The 14793-nt window shown below is 36.5% G+C and overlaps 1 protein-coding gene across 4 annotated transcripts in view; it reads right to left on the bottom strand.

Moving 5' to 3' along the window:
- Positions 1-14793, bottom strand: part of MUC19 (mucin 19, oligomeric) — a 49012-nt gene that overhangs the window by 4991 nt on the left and 29228 nt on the right. For all 4 annotated transcript variants that reach the window (XM_038577308.1, XM_038577309.1, XM_038577310.1 and 1 more), the window contains 7 exons: positions 7045-7139; positions 6492-6618; positions 4235-4481; positions 1946-1998; positions 1754-1854; positions 1361-1512; positions 719-857 (listed from right to left, as the gene is read on the bottom strand). In XM_038577308.1, coding sequence (XP_038433236.1) covers positions 719-857; positions 1361-1512; positions 1754-1854; positions 1946-1998; positions 4235-4481; positions 6492-6618; positions 7045-7139 — 914 coding nt within the window. The remainder of the gene's footprint in view (positions 1-718; positions 858-1360; positions 1513-1753; positions 1855-1945; positions 1999-4234; positions 4482-6491; positions 6619-7044; positions 7140-14793) is intronic.

The following is a 14793-nucleotide window of genomic DNA, read 5'->3' as shown; positions in this document are numbered from 1 at the left end:
TAGTTTATAACCATTGATTTAGTTCTAGGCTCTGAAAATAGCTAGATGATAAAGGTGTTTTCCTCCCTTTGTGATTTTTATGAAACTTGATATTCAGCCAAAACTAACACATAAATACAAAACAATTCAAATTCCAGTGATTAGATGTGACTTAGGAAGCAGCTTAGCACCTGCTAAGCATGAACTCTGGAATGACACAGATCTGGGTTTGAATATGGCATCTTCTACTGAGCAGTTCATATTGCTTAACTTCCCTAAACCTCAATCTCTTCATCTTCACAACTTTTGAGTATTGTCATGATTAAATGTAATAAATTTGCTTGGCAAAGAAGCACTTATAAAATGGTAACTGTCATTGTTGCTGTAAGTGCTGCTCTTAAAATGGTGATATCTAACATTTATCAAACACTTAGTATATGTTCCAATACTATACTATGGTGGCTATTTCCACCCCCCATTTTACAGATAAGGAAACTGAGACACAGAGGGATTAAGGAATGTGCCAGAGTTACATCAAAGAAATGATAAAGTCAGGACTGAAATCTAGCCTACTGCCTCCCAAGTCAGCATTCCATTGTGTAATATTTCACTTTCTTTGAAAAACACTTGAGGTACTATTGCTTTAAACTTCACATTTTGACAATAAAATTCTCCAGAGCTCATCTACAAATTAATTATTAAGAATAAAAACATTATAACAAAATACACTAGTCATTACCTCAACAAATGAATACTGGCAGAGACCATCAAAGCTGTAGCTTTTACCATCAAAACTTCTAACATGACCTTCCCCATAGATGTGGCAGACGGTTTGACATTCATTTTGTGTACAGCTCCAAGATCCTTTTATGCAAGTACTAAAAGAAAAAAAATGATAGAGTGTGGTAATTATATTATGCCAAGATTCACATATTCATACTACTTTTATAAAGAAGCAAAAAACCTTGTTTTATATTGATTTACATTTTGCAGTTGTCATTATATTATATGATGTTCACCATATAAAATGCCAAATGAACTATTTCCTAAAGTGCAACAGAGAGAATATAGTCATAATACTGTAATAACTTCATATGGTGACAGATGATAACTACATCATTGCCGTGATCATTTCATTATGTATATAATTGTTGAATCACCATGTTATTTATACACCTAAAACTAATATAATATTGTATATCAATTATACTTCAATAAAAATAAAATAATCTTAAGTTTCTATTTTAAAAAGAGCACTTTAAACTACATTTGACCATTATTTTTCACACAAACCAAGTATGACTTCTTTCTTATAAAAATAAAAGCAGACTGTACTTTCTAATATCCAAAACATATAAAATAGTAATTCTTGATTATTCACCATTTGTTGCAGCCAACCAAAGTAACACTTCCTTGGTCATACTCTGATCCACCAAAAGAACATGGGCAGTCTTCAGGAAAGACACAGTTCCCTTTAGAATTTCGCACCATGCCTACTGGACAGTAGCACCCAGCTTTGCAAGGCAAGTTCTCCTATGAGAATAAATATAAAATGTACACTGTAAGGTACTATTCTAACATGTCACAGTATCAGAATTAATTTACAATGCATAAATATAGACCAAGTATACATTTAGAGCCAACATTTGACAAGTCAAAATAACACAATAAATATGACCTTCAATTATTTTTCACTGATGTTTGTTTTAGTTTGCTTCCATCTTGACACAATGAAATGTTTGAAAAGGCTAAACTGCAATGCCATGTCACTTACATCAAAACCAGGCATGCTCCAAGTGCCACATTTACCATCAACTCTTCCTTGTGCCCTAGGGTTCCTGCAGTCAACATACTCGGCTCCTCCAGAACAATTCTCTGCAGGATAAAGGAAATTGTTAATCGAGGGCGTCTTGATCTTCTTATTTTAACCCAACTAGATAGATTGTATCATGATTTCAACACTTACGTTGGGCTAAATTAATGGGAGTCTGGCAAAGAAAAATTCCATCCCGACAGATACTGGAAATAGAAGAAAATTATACATTTAAACTTCAATGACAACTTCTTAATACAACTTCTGAGGCTGGCATGCCCCAGGAAGAAGCACAGGCTCCAGAAGATGGCGATGAGGAGGGGCTGCTGACACACAGTGAGGAAGAGCTGGAGCATAGCCAGGACGTGGACGCAGAGGATGGGGCCTTGCGGTAACCAGCCTGATATAAGCAATGGCCACTGGCAGGAGAAGGGTGTGTACTGGACCAGGCCCAAAGCTAGACACCCACCCCTGGACACTACCCCTGGTGGATCCCAGGAGATCTGGCAGCAGGCACCTCCTCCCCCACACATCCCAGCCAGTGTCACACCCTCTGCAGGCTGGATTATTGGCCTCCCTTCCCCCTGCGCCCTCCCTGTTGGCACTGCCCAGGCCAGAGGGCAGAGCACAGAGGTTTCTCTACACTCTACTTCCCCTCCCAAGACACTCTCAAGCTTTGAGTTTTTCTATATGTTTGGAGAGGGGAGGGTCACAGGGAGGATACCCTGACAATAAAGAGATTGGATCCTCCCCTCCCCCAAAAAAGCAAATTTAACCTCTCATTCACAAGTCTTATCACAAGTAGATGAATGAGACACAGTGCCTCACAAACTCTATTACATGTACCCAATTATAAGATACAGCCCTGTTCATATCATAGGAATATACAATCAAGGTCCTACATGACATCAGAGACAACATGAAAATGATGGCTGGATCTTGATGGGCAAGTAAGAGTCACCAGATACTGCTGATAAGATGCGAAGCTGTGATGCTGGAAAGAACAATAGATATGCCAATGATTTGTCTGGATAGGAGGCAAGAAGCATGCTAAGGGCAAGTGGTAAAAGCAAGTCAGGGCCAGATTTTAGATGGTCTTAAATGCCAAGCAAGCTTGTTTCTATTCTTTCGGCAACTGTCACCATTAAAGTTCCTGAACAGCTAAGTGGCACAATCGGAATAATGTTTTAGGTTAGTCATTTTAGAGGTAGTGCAAGAAATACGAGACAGAAGCAAGGCAAAGAAAAGAACAGGCAAGTTATACTTCACAATGATGCCAGTAAGAGCTCATGTGGGTCTGAAATAGGGTAATAATAAAGGGAGCCATAATTTGGAGGTGATAGCCTAAGTTTCATTAAAAAAGTAACCTAATGATTCCTTAACATCTGCAGAGAAAGTATCATTATCAAACCCCAACCAAATGTTTTTTGTATGCTGTGATGCAAAGGGGTTGTTACCTATGGTTTCCTTTTAAATGGCCAAGAAAAATCGTTCATTGCTAAGTGATAGTTTCATGGAACTAAAGAAAAGAGAGAAGGTACATCCAAAATTTTTTGGAATGGCTACTTCATTTTTGCATTCATGTTGTTAAGAATTGCTATGTCTGCTTATAGAATTAAAATATGGGTAAATTACTTTGCCTGAAATTGTAAAAATCACAACCTCTTTAGTTAGCCATTATAAAAAAGTCAATTCTTCAATTTCTCTTACTGCCCAGGAACTAAGTTCAAAAACTTGAGTGCAGCCTGGCCACTGTCTACTTTTCCAGTGTGATCCTATATAACAAGAACCTACATGTGCAACACTTTTCAAGCATTTCCTACTTGAATGCATTGTTTACTTTACTGGAAATCTCTCTTCCCACTTTAATTTTGTCTCAAAAAAGTTTCATTTCTTAGGAAAATTCAAATGATGTTCTTCTCTGAGAAGTTCTCATTATCTCCTCAAGTAGTGACTGGCCTTTCTGCTCCCATATTATAGTATACAAACCTCCTTGCAATAGTCAGCACCTTTGTTCTGTGAGTCCAAGACAATGTTCACTCATCTTTGTAAATTCAGCCCTTAGCACAAGGCCTGGCACATGGCAAATATCTATTTAATAAGTGTTTGTCGAATGGTGAATGCTGAGAGACAACTAGAAAGCATTGTCTCAATAGAAAATCATTTTGCATTCTCTGTATGTAGAATACGTACTGCTAGAATGTTTTTCTATTGGTATTTAAAACCAAACAAAAGTAGGACAAATCAGTTAGAGCCATTATAATGCAGTGAGCACTTAAGTTTAAAGGGAGCAATAACTAACTTCAATAAGAAGTAGAAAATTTAAAAAGTGACAGGTCTAACAAAGACTTTAAGAACAGTCTATTTCTCTAAAAAGTCTATTTCTCTAAAAAATTTCCTTTAATTTCGAAGTCATAACAAGTATATATGTAATTTCCATACCATTTGTTGTTATTAATATTGATGAGTTTTCCTGGTTTCATGACCTCGCCACTTACGTAGCAGTCACACTGAGATTTTGGAACACAATTCCCTTCATTATTCTGGTACATTCCATCAGGGCAAGTGCATCCATCAAATGGAACACCTTCTATATCACAGCTCCTATATCTTTCTGACAATGATCGACAAGTTTTATTGCAGGCTTTTATATTGTACTTGAAAACGAGGTTACTTGGACAAGAGGAATCTGTTGGTATAGGAATAAAAAATAGTGAATATGTATACATTCAGGAAAATTAACAATTTTACTTTAACTTGATGTTTACAGGTGAATTATTCACAATTGAGGTTATGAATAATCAAGAAAAAATACTCGTTATTTTTATTTTTCATTCTTTTTTTAAAGTCAATATTGAGTCCCTATTATATGTTTATATTTACACATCCTGGTGGGGTTAAGCCCATAAACAAGATAGGAAATATACCGCTGTCATATGGCTTATATTTCTGGGGGAAGGACAATTATGGCACATGCTATAAAGAAGGAAGATGGGAAGCTCTAAGTATGTACAACTGGGAACTTGCACTCCATGAAAATCTGTCAGAAGAGAGGGAAATTCTTCCAAAGAGCAAGCAGAAAAATGGCCATTAGCCTTATAACAATGAGAAGCTGAGTAAATTTCCACTGTATATATATACCACATCTTCCTTATCCATTCATCTGTGGAAGAACATCGAAGGCCCTCAAAGTTCTAACCACTGATTTTTGTCTCTGTATTTATAGCTTCTATTCTTCTACTTGTTCTTTGAAAGAATTTCCCTTTCTTCTGACTTAGGCTGTTCCCCAGACATAGAATTAGAAAGGACAAATACCACAATTTGCTTCAACATAGATGGAACTGGGGGGTATTATACTGAGTGAAATAAATCAATCGGAGACGGACAATCATCATAGGGTTTCACTCATATGGGAAATATAAGAAATAGTTAAAGGAATTATAAGGGAAAGGAGGGGAAATGAGTGGGAAAAATTAGAGAGGGAGACAAACCATGAAAGACTCCTAACTCTGGGAAATGAACAAAGGGTTGTGGAAGGGGAGGTGGATGGGGGGTTGGGGTAACTGGGTGACAGGCACTGAGGAGGGCACTTGAGGGGATGAGCACTGGGTGTTACGCTATATGTTGGCAAATCACACTTGAATAAAAACAAAACCTAAATAAATAAATAAATAAATAAACACTTGAAACTTAAGTAAAAAAAAAAAAAAAAGAACAATGAGAAGCCACTGACTTGTTATAGACTGGAATGTCACCTAATCAGGTTAGTTTTATTTGGTTTTACTTAAAGAGTGCACTGATTTCTTTATAGAAAAAGTGAATATTGAAGGAGGCAATTGCAATCACCCAAGAGAAAAAAAAATTTTTTTAAACTAGGGTGATGCTCATAGAGATGGACAAATGTGAATGGATTTAAGGGAAATTTTGGAGGTGAACTTAACAGCCTTTATTAATTAGATATGGGCTATGAGGTATTAAGTATAATCTACAGAAAATGTATTTCTATGAAGTTTTTTTATTAGTAAGCCAAGTATTTTTCTAAAGTCATATTCAAATACTGCAATAAATATTTAAAGCAATATTCAATAAATATGATAGTTGAGTGCCTAATTATTTTTATTTGTTTTTTCAAATGTTATTAATATCAGAGCACCAGGGCATCTTAGTTGGGTGAGTGTCTGCCTCTTGGTTTCAGCTCAGGTTATGATCTCCAGGAGAGGAGATCAAACCCTAATTTGGGTTTTGCACCCAGCAGAGAGTCTGCCCCTCACTCTGTCCCTCCATCCCTCTGCACAGCACTCCTCCCCCATATACTCTCTCTCTGAATAAATAGATCTTTAAAATAAATAAAATACAATGTTATTAATATTTAACTATCCTTTTAAAATGTAGTAGGAGTTGGAATATTAAATTTCATCATATAAAACTGAACAGAAATCTATGTTCATATATAAATCCATGTATATTCTGCTCTTATTTAAAAATGAATATATTAAATCAAGATAAAAGACTCAAGAAGTAAAAATGCAAGCATCATTCAAACATATTTTTTTTAAAAAAAATGAAAATCATCTTTGAAAAAACCAAATACAAATCTGTAAGTATGTGTTTCTAAACTACACACACACAGAGACACACTCTATAGTAAAAGTGAAAGGAAAGTTATCTAAAAAGCCTAAAAAGCCCCTGTCCTACTTACCACATAGTCCAGTTCTCCATCCCACCATGTATACTTCTTTCTCAGCACATGCTTTCACATAGTTGCCAAAAATCGTGCACAAGCAATCTTTACTGTTTTTACAAGTACAAGTGTATCTTTTGCATTCCTTTAAGAAATTAATGTACATTTCATTATGAAAATATTCACAAGAACAGATAAACTGGGTATCTTAATTCAGTTCATAACCATTCCTCTTCCTTGAAAAAAAATCTGTCTTAAAACTTTGGGAAATATTTATTTTTGAAATAAGCAAAGTAGCAAATCAAATATTAACTAAGTTTTCAAAGAACTTGGAAAAAGCAGAGAAACTTATTCAAGATTTTTCTCATTTGGGGTTATTTTCCAGTACCATTTTTTAAAATTGCTATATCTAACAACTGAATAAATTAGTGGAATCCAATGTTAAATTTAAACCCATGTCTTAATCTACAGACAATGCCCATTACTTGAAAATTTTTAATGTCTATAGGCTTCTATTGATATTATCAAAATATTTCACAAAAAGAGCTGTTAATCTTAGACCCTCACATACCTCATAATATGGTTTAACGTTCACAATTGGATGGCAGGAAGCAAAAGGCCCAGGTGAATCAAGAAAAATTCCACAATGATTTTCAGCAAATATTTCTGGAAGAAAATTCATGCATTCAAAATTAGTATCAATAATGTCATAATTTTTTAATTAAAAAAGTGTAATTGTGTTTTTAAAGTGCTTTTGCTATAACATATCTAATTTATTATATATATATATATATATATATATATATATATATATATAGCATGATATAAACAGAAGTACCTTAAGCAGCTAAGAGGCAAAATCTTTCTTTTTAAAATGTTTTAATTTTTAAAAACTATTTATTTGATCATGCCCTGGGCTGAAGGCAGGCACTAAATTGCTGAGCCACCCAGGGATCCCCTATTGATTGGCTTCTAAAGTTACTGTCACCAGGAAGCAATAAAGGAAGCTGACTGAATATATTAAAAGGACATTGAGGACAATTATTTCTAAAATTTTGACAAACTTGTACCGAGGTACCACCATTTTTTATGTAAATCCTACTAACAGCTTATTTAAGCATAGTTTAATTGTCTGTATTTTATTTTATTAAGTTAAATAAAAAACATTGAAAATTGAGATTGTTAATTTATATAGCTCTCAAGTGTTAATATAATCTTCTTAATATAAATTGGCTTGGTTTCTTATGAGATATACATTTGTTTTTGCCTACTCTTATTTTAATTATTCTCATTGCAACACTTGCAAAACAAAATAACATGACAATTAAACCCTGAAATATGTATTACCATGTTGATGGGGTTCTATCAACTCATTCTATAAATCATAACAGGTTAAATGAAACTTTAAAAAAGGAATGAATGGCTTTGTAATTTTTAAATATTGTCAAAAGCTGATCAGACATTTGTTTCAAATAAGCAGGTTAATATAGAAACAACTAATTAGAGGTGCCTGGGTGGCACAGTGGGTTGGGCATCTGACTTTTGGTTTTAGCTTAGGTCATGATTTCAGGGTCATGAGATCAAGCCCCGCATCAGAGTACAGTCTGCTTGGATTTCTCTCTCCCTCTCCCTCTCCCCATTCAGCCCCTTCTCTCAAATAAATAAATAATTTTTTTAAAAAATAAATAACTAACATATAAACATAATACATTTTTAAAAGATCTAATTTATTTATTCATTAGAGACACAGAGAGAGAGAGAGAGAGAGGCAGAGACATAGGCAGAGGGAGAATCAGGCTCCATGCACAGAGCCCAATATGGGACTCCACCCTGGGATGCCAGGATCACACCATGGGCCAAAGGCAAGTGCTAAACCACTGAGCCACACAGGCATCCCCTAAACATAATATATTTTTTAAAAGATTTTATTTATTTATTTTTTCATGAGAGTACACAGAGAGAGAGAGAGGCAGAGACATAGGCAGAGGGAGAAGCAGGCTCCATGCAGGAAGCCTGATGTGGGACTCGATCCTGGGCCTCCAGGATCACACCCTGCGAAGACAGGTGCTAAACCTCTGAGACACCCAGGGATCCCAACATAATACATTCTAATTTACTTTCCATTGCATTGCATTATTTTTGAAAGAAGTAACGTAAGATAAAGTGATCATTAAAGTCAGCAACACTAAGGGAACAATAAGAGACAGATTTCAATTAAAAATACTTGGGTTATCAGTAACAGACACATAAATATAGAAAACAAACTGATGATTGCTAGGGGAGAAGCAGATGGGGGGATGGGCAAAATGGGCAAACGGGAGTGGCAGATACAGGCTTCCAGTTACGGAATAAATATGTCACAGGGATAAAAGGTATAGCACAGAGACACCTGGGTGTCTCAGTGGTTGAGCATCTGCCTTCCGCTGAGGGTGAGATCCCAGGGTCAAGGGATCAAGTCCCACATCAAGCTCCCTCCGGGAACCTGGTTCTCCCTCTGCCTGTGTCTCTGCCTCTCTTTCTCTGCATCACTCATGAATAAATAAACAAAATATTAAAAATAAATAAATAAACAAACAAACAAATAAATAAATAGTCTACTACAGGGAATGTAATCAGTCATATTGTAATAGCATGGTATGGTGACAGTAGCTACACTTGCAGTGAGTATGACATTGTAATTGTATAGACTTGTAGAATCACTATGTTGTACACCTGAAACTAATGTAACATTGTGTCAACTATACTTCCATAAAAATATATTAAATAAATAAATAAATAATAAAATACTTGGGTTACAACTTCATCTTTAGCTCTTATTAAGTACACTGTATCTGGACTCCATTATCAAAATCTACATTAATGGAGATAATAACCTTATCCATGCCTTTCATGAGTATTTTGGGAATAAACTGAATTGACATTTACGGAAGACTTTGGTATACTAAAACATGAGCTGAATCGCACAAGAATAAAGGTTTCCTCGTGAGATTCATATTTGGGAAGATGGCAAAAGAGAAGGGGTCCTCAATGCATCTGGTCCCACAAACTTAACCTAGATAACTTTTAAAACATTCTGAACACCTATGAATTTGATTTGAGATGCAAAGAGAGAACAGCTAGAATGCTACAGAGAGAAGAGTGATCACTTCTGACAAGGTAGGAAGGCGAAGAAAAAATGTGACGGAGGGGAACCGCGGCAAGCTGGGAAAACCCAGCCTGAAAGGGGAAACAAAGCAAGCCCCAGACAAAAGCCAAGCCCCGGACAAGGGGGAACTTTAAAAATCTGCTCTGGAGTATTCTCTGAAAAGTGCTCAGCAGGGAAATAGGGCAGAATTGCAGGACGGGCAGTGAAGCCTGTCCTAAATTTGCTTCAGAAGAGACAGACCCCAGGAGGGCACAGGACATCAAGAGCTCTCCTGTTACTGGGCACCCTTCAATTTGTACAGATCAGTGCATCCGCACCTGCCCCCAGGAGCACCTAGGCCAGTGTGGACTGGGAGATTGCAGTTCCATACTCTCAGGGAGCCCTTGGCTCAGGAGCTGGAGATCTGGGTGCTACCATTTTTAAATTTTTTTTTCTTCTTCTTGCCTTTCACCTGGGAGAGGCAGGGCCTCTAGGGAGCAAACACCTCCCAGCATAAACAGTTCATACTGAGCCAGGCCACCTGGCAAGGGGCGGGGCACAGACACCTGTGAATGAGCAGAGAGGAACCCTCCAGAAGAACTGCTGGAAGAACAAGGGAAGAGCAAGTTTACTGACCAAACAGCACTGGAAAGCTCCAGGACTAAGGGAAAATAGTGTATAGAACTAGAGGCTTCTTTTATTATGATTCATTTATATGTCAGGTTAAAAATCTCCAATTTTTTTTCTCTTTTCCTGCCTTAACTACAATAGTTTACCAACTCTTCATTTTAAGCTTTTTCCTTCTTGAATTTCATTTTTCTAAAATCACATGTCTTAGATATATATCCCATTATTGGATTTCCTTCAATGTAGGTATATGGTATAATGTAGGTAGGTATAATTTTGGTATAAATTTGGTAGGTATATGAATTATGGGTTTTTGTTTTTTTGTTTTTTTCTGTCTCATTTAATTTTACAATGGTGGAAGTTAACACCTTCTAACACATGGACCAAAATACATCCAGAACCAAGTGGAACACTGTGTTGGTACATTCTGTGAGACTATATTCTCTTCCTTCCGATTGTGCTGCCCTCTTTTATCTTGTTTCTATTTTTGTGGTCGATGTTGGGTCTCTGTATAAGTTTTGCTCATTTATATAAATTTGGAATTAGGTATCTTCTAACACACAGAACAAAATACACTCAAAACCAAGAGGATCACCCTCTAGGTCCCCTCGGAAAGACTATATTCTCTCTCCACCACCACTTTCTCACCATTCCCCAATTCTTTTTCTTTTTTTTCTTTTTGATTATTATGCTTATGATTTTGTTTTAAAATTTGTCTTTCATATCAATAGTCTTTTTGTTTTATTTTGTTTTCTTCTTCTTCTTCTTCTTCTTCTTATTATTATTATTATTATTATTATTATTTTCTGGTCTCTGACTTCTTTGGAATCATTTAGGATGTATTTTTAAATGGGAACTGTATAGGTAATATGATGACACTAACCTCGTATCTTTCAATAGTTACTCTGAATGTGAATGGGCTAAATGTTCCCATCAAAAGATGCAGGGTATCTGCATCTATAAGTAAGACCCATCTATATGCTGTCTACAAGAGGTGAATTTTAGACCTAAGGACACCTCAAGAATGAAAATGAAGGGGTGGAGAACCATTTATCATTAAAATGGCCCTCAAAAGAAAGCTGGGGTAGCAATCCTCATATCAGATAAATTAGAATTTATATCAAAGACTGTAGTAAGAGATGAAGAAGGACACTATATCATACTTAAAGGATCTATCCAACAAGAAGACGTAACAATTATGAATACGTATGCCCCTAATGTGGGAGCAGTCAAGTATATCAATCAATGAATAACCAAAGAAAAGAGATACATAGATAATAATACATTAATAGCAGGAGACTTCAAAACAACACTCTCAGCAAGAGACAGATGTTCTAAGCAGAATAACACCAAAGAAACAAAGGCCTTGAGTGACACACAAGAACAAAGAGATTTCACAGATACACCCAGAACATTCCATCCTAATGCAACTGAATACACATTCTTCTCAAGTGCACATGGAACACTCTCCAGATAAGACCCACATATTGGGTCACAAATCAAGTTTCAACTGATACCAAAAGATTTGGATTTTCCGGGCAGCCCCGGTGGCGCAGCGGTTTAGCACCACCTGCAGCCCAGGGTGTGATCTGGAGACCCTGGATCGAGTCCCATGTCAGGCTCTCTGCATGGAGCCTGCTTCTCCCTCTGCCTGTGTCTCTGCCTCTCTCTCTCTCTCTCTCTCCCTCTCTCTGTATCTCTATGGATAAATAAATAAAATCTTTAAAAAAAAAGATTTGGATTTTCCTCTGCCTATTTTCAGATCACAAAACTTTGAAACTAGAACTTAATCACAAGAAGACATTTGGAAGCAACTCAAACACATAGAGGCTAAAGAGCATGCTACTAAAAGGTGAATGAGTCAACCAGGAAATTAGAGAAAAATAAAAAAGATTAATGGAAACTAATGAAAATGAAAATACAACTGTTCAAAATCTTTGGAATACAGCAAAGACAGTCCTGAGTAGGAAATACATCACAGTACAAGCCATCCTCAAAAATTTGAAAAAAACTAAAATACACAAGCTAATCTTGCACCTAAAGGAAATGGAGAAAAAACAGCAAATAAAGCCTAAACCAAGCAGAAGAAGAGAGATAATAAAGATTAGAGCAGAACTCAACGAAATAGAGACCAGAAGAACTGTAGAACAGATCAACACAACCGGGAGCTGGTTCTTAGAAGATTTAATAAGATAGATAAACCCTTAGCCAGCCATATTAAAAGAAAAGAGGAAAGACTCAAATTAATAATATCATGAACAAAAGAGGGGAGATCACAACCAATATCAAGGAAATACAATTTAAAAAACGTATTATGAGCAACAATATGCCAACAAATTAGGTACTCTGGAAGAAATAGATGCATTTCTGGAAACTTACAAATTACCAAAACTGGAACAGGAAGGAATAGAAAACCTGAATAAGCCAATAACCACTGAGGAAATTGAAGCAGTCATCAAAAACCTCCCAAGACACAAAAGTCCAGGGCAGATGGTTGCCCAGGGGAATTCTATCAAATGTTAAAGAAGAAATAATACCTATTCTGCTAAAGCCATTTCAAAGGATAGAAAGGGAGGGAACACTTCCAAATCATTCTATGAGGCCAGCATCACCTTGATCCCAAAACTAGACAAAGACCCCACCAAAAAGGAGAATTATAGACCAATATCCCTGATGAACATGGATGCAAAAATTCTCACCAAGATACTAGCCAAATAGGATTCAACGGTATATTAAGAGGATTATTCACCACGACTATGTGGAATTTATCCCTGGGATGCAAGGGTGTTTCGACATTCATAAAGCAATCAACATGATAGATCACATCAATAAGAGAAAAAACAGGGCAGCCCGGGTGGCTCAGCAGTTAGGCCCCACCTTTGGCGCAGGGCCTGATCCTGGAGACCCAGGCTCGAGTCCCACGTCGGGCTCCCTGTGTGGAGCCTGCTTCTCCCTCTGCCTGTGTCTCTACCTCTCTGTCTCTCTGTTTCTCATGAATAAATAAATAAAATCTTTTAAAAAAATAAGAGAAAAAACAAGAACCAAGTGATCCTCTCAGTAGACACAGAGAAAGTATTTGACAAAATACAGCATCCATTCCTGATTAAAACTCTTCAAAATGTAGGGAGAGAGGGAATATTCCTCAATATCATAAAAGCCATTTATGAAAAGCCCACAGCAAATATCATTCTCAATGGGGAAAAACTGAGAGCCTTTTCCCTATGATCAGGAACACGACAGGGATGTCCACTCTCACCACTGCTATTCAACATAGTACTAGAAGTCCTAGCCTCAGCAATCAGACAACAAAAAGAAATAAAAGACATTCAAATTTGCAAAGAAGTCAAACTCTCCCTTTTTGCAGATGACATGATACTCTATATAGAAAGCCCAAAAGAGTCCACCCCAAGATTGCCAGATCATAGAGCAATTCAGCAGTGTGGCAGGATACAAAATCAATGCACAGAGATCAGTGGCATTTCTGTACACTAACAATGAGACTTAAGAAAGAGAAATTAAGGAATACAACCTAATTACAAATGTACCCAAAACCATAAGATACCTAGGAATAAACCTAACCAAAGAGGTAAAGAATGTATACTCGAAAAACTATGGAACACTTCTGAAAGAAATTAAGGAAGATGTAAAGAGATGGAAAAACATTCCACGCTCATGGATTGGAAGAATAAGTGTTGTGAAAATGTCTATGCTACCCAGGGCAATTTACATGTTCGATGCAATCTATATCAAAACACCATGGATTTTCTTCACAGGGTTGGAACAAATAATCTTAAGATTTGTATGGAACCAGAAAAGACCCCAAATAGAGTAATATTGAAAAAGAAAAATCAATGCTGGGGGTATCACAATGCCTGACTTCAAGCTGAGTTACAAAACCGTGATCATCAAGACAGTATGGTCCTGGCACAAAAACAGACACATAGATCATTGGAACAGAATGGAGAATCCAGAAATGGGCCCTCAACTCTAAGGTCAACTAATATTTGACAAGCAGGAAAGACTATCCACTGGAAAAAAGACAGTCTCTTTAATAAATGGTGTTGGGAAAATTGGACTGCCACATGCAGAAAAATGAAACTGGACCATTTTCTTACACCATACACAAAGATAAACTTAAATGGTTGAAATATCTAAATGTGAGACAAGAATCCATCAAAATACCAAGGATAACACAGGCAACAACCTTTTTGAACTTGGCCACAGCAACTTCTTGCTAGACACATCTGTGAAGGCAAGGGAACCAAAAGCAAAATTGAAACTATTGGGACTTCATAAAGATAAAAATATTCTGCACAGTGAAGGAAACAATCAATAAAACTACAAAACAACCTATAGAATGAAAGAAGATATCTACAAATGATATATCAGACAAAGGGCTAGTATCCAAGATCTATAAAGAACTTATCAAACCCAATACCCAAGAAACAAATAATCCAGTCATGAAATGGGCAGAAGATATGAACAGACATTTCTCCAAAGAAGACAAAAACATGGCCAACAAGCACATGAAAAAAATGCTCCATATCACTTGCCATCAGGGGAATACAA

This window comes from Canis lupus, chromosome 27, assembly GCF_011100685.1.
Source record: "Canis lupus familiaris isolate Mischka breed German Shepherd chromosome 27, alternate assembly UU_Cfam_GSD_1.0, whole genome shotgun sequence".
Classification (NCBI taxonomy): domain Eukaryota; kingdom Metazoa; phylum Chordata; class Mammalia; order Carnivora; family Canidae; genus Canis; species Canis lupus.
This window is presented reverse-complemented; position numbering and strand designations above follow the sequence as displayed.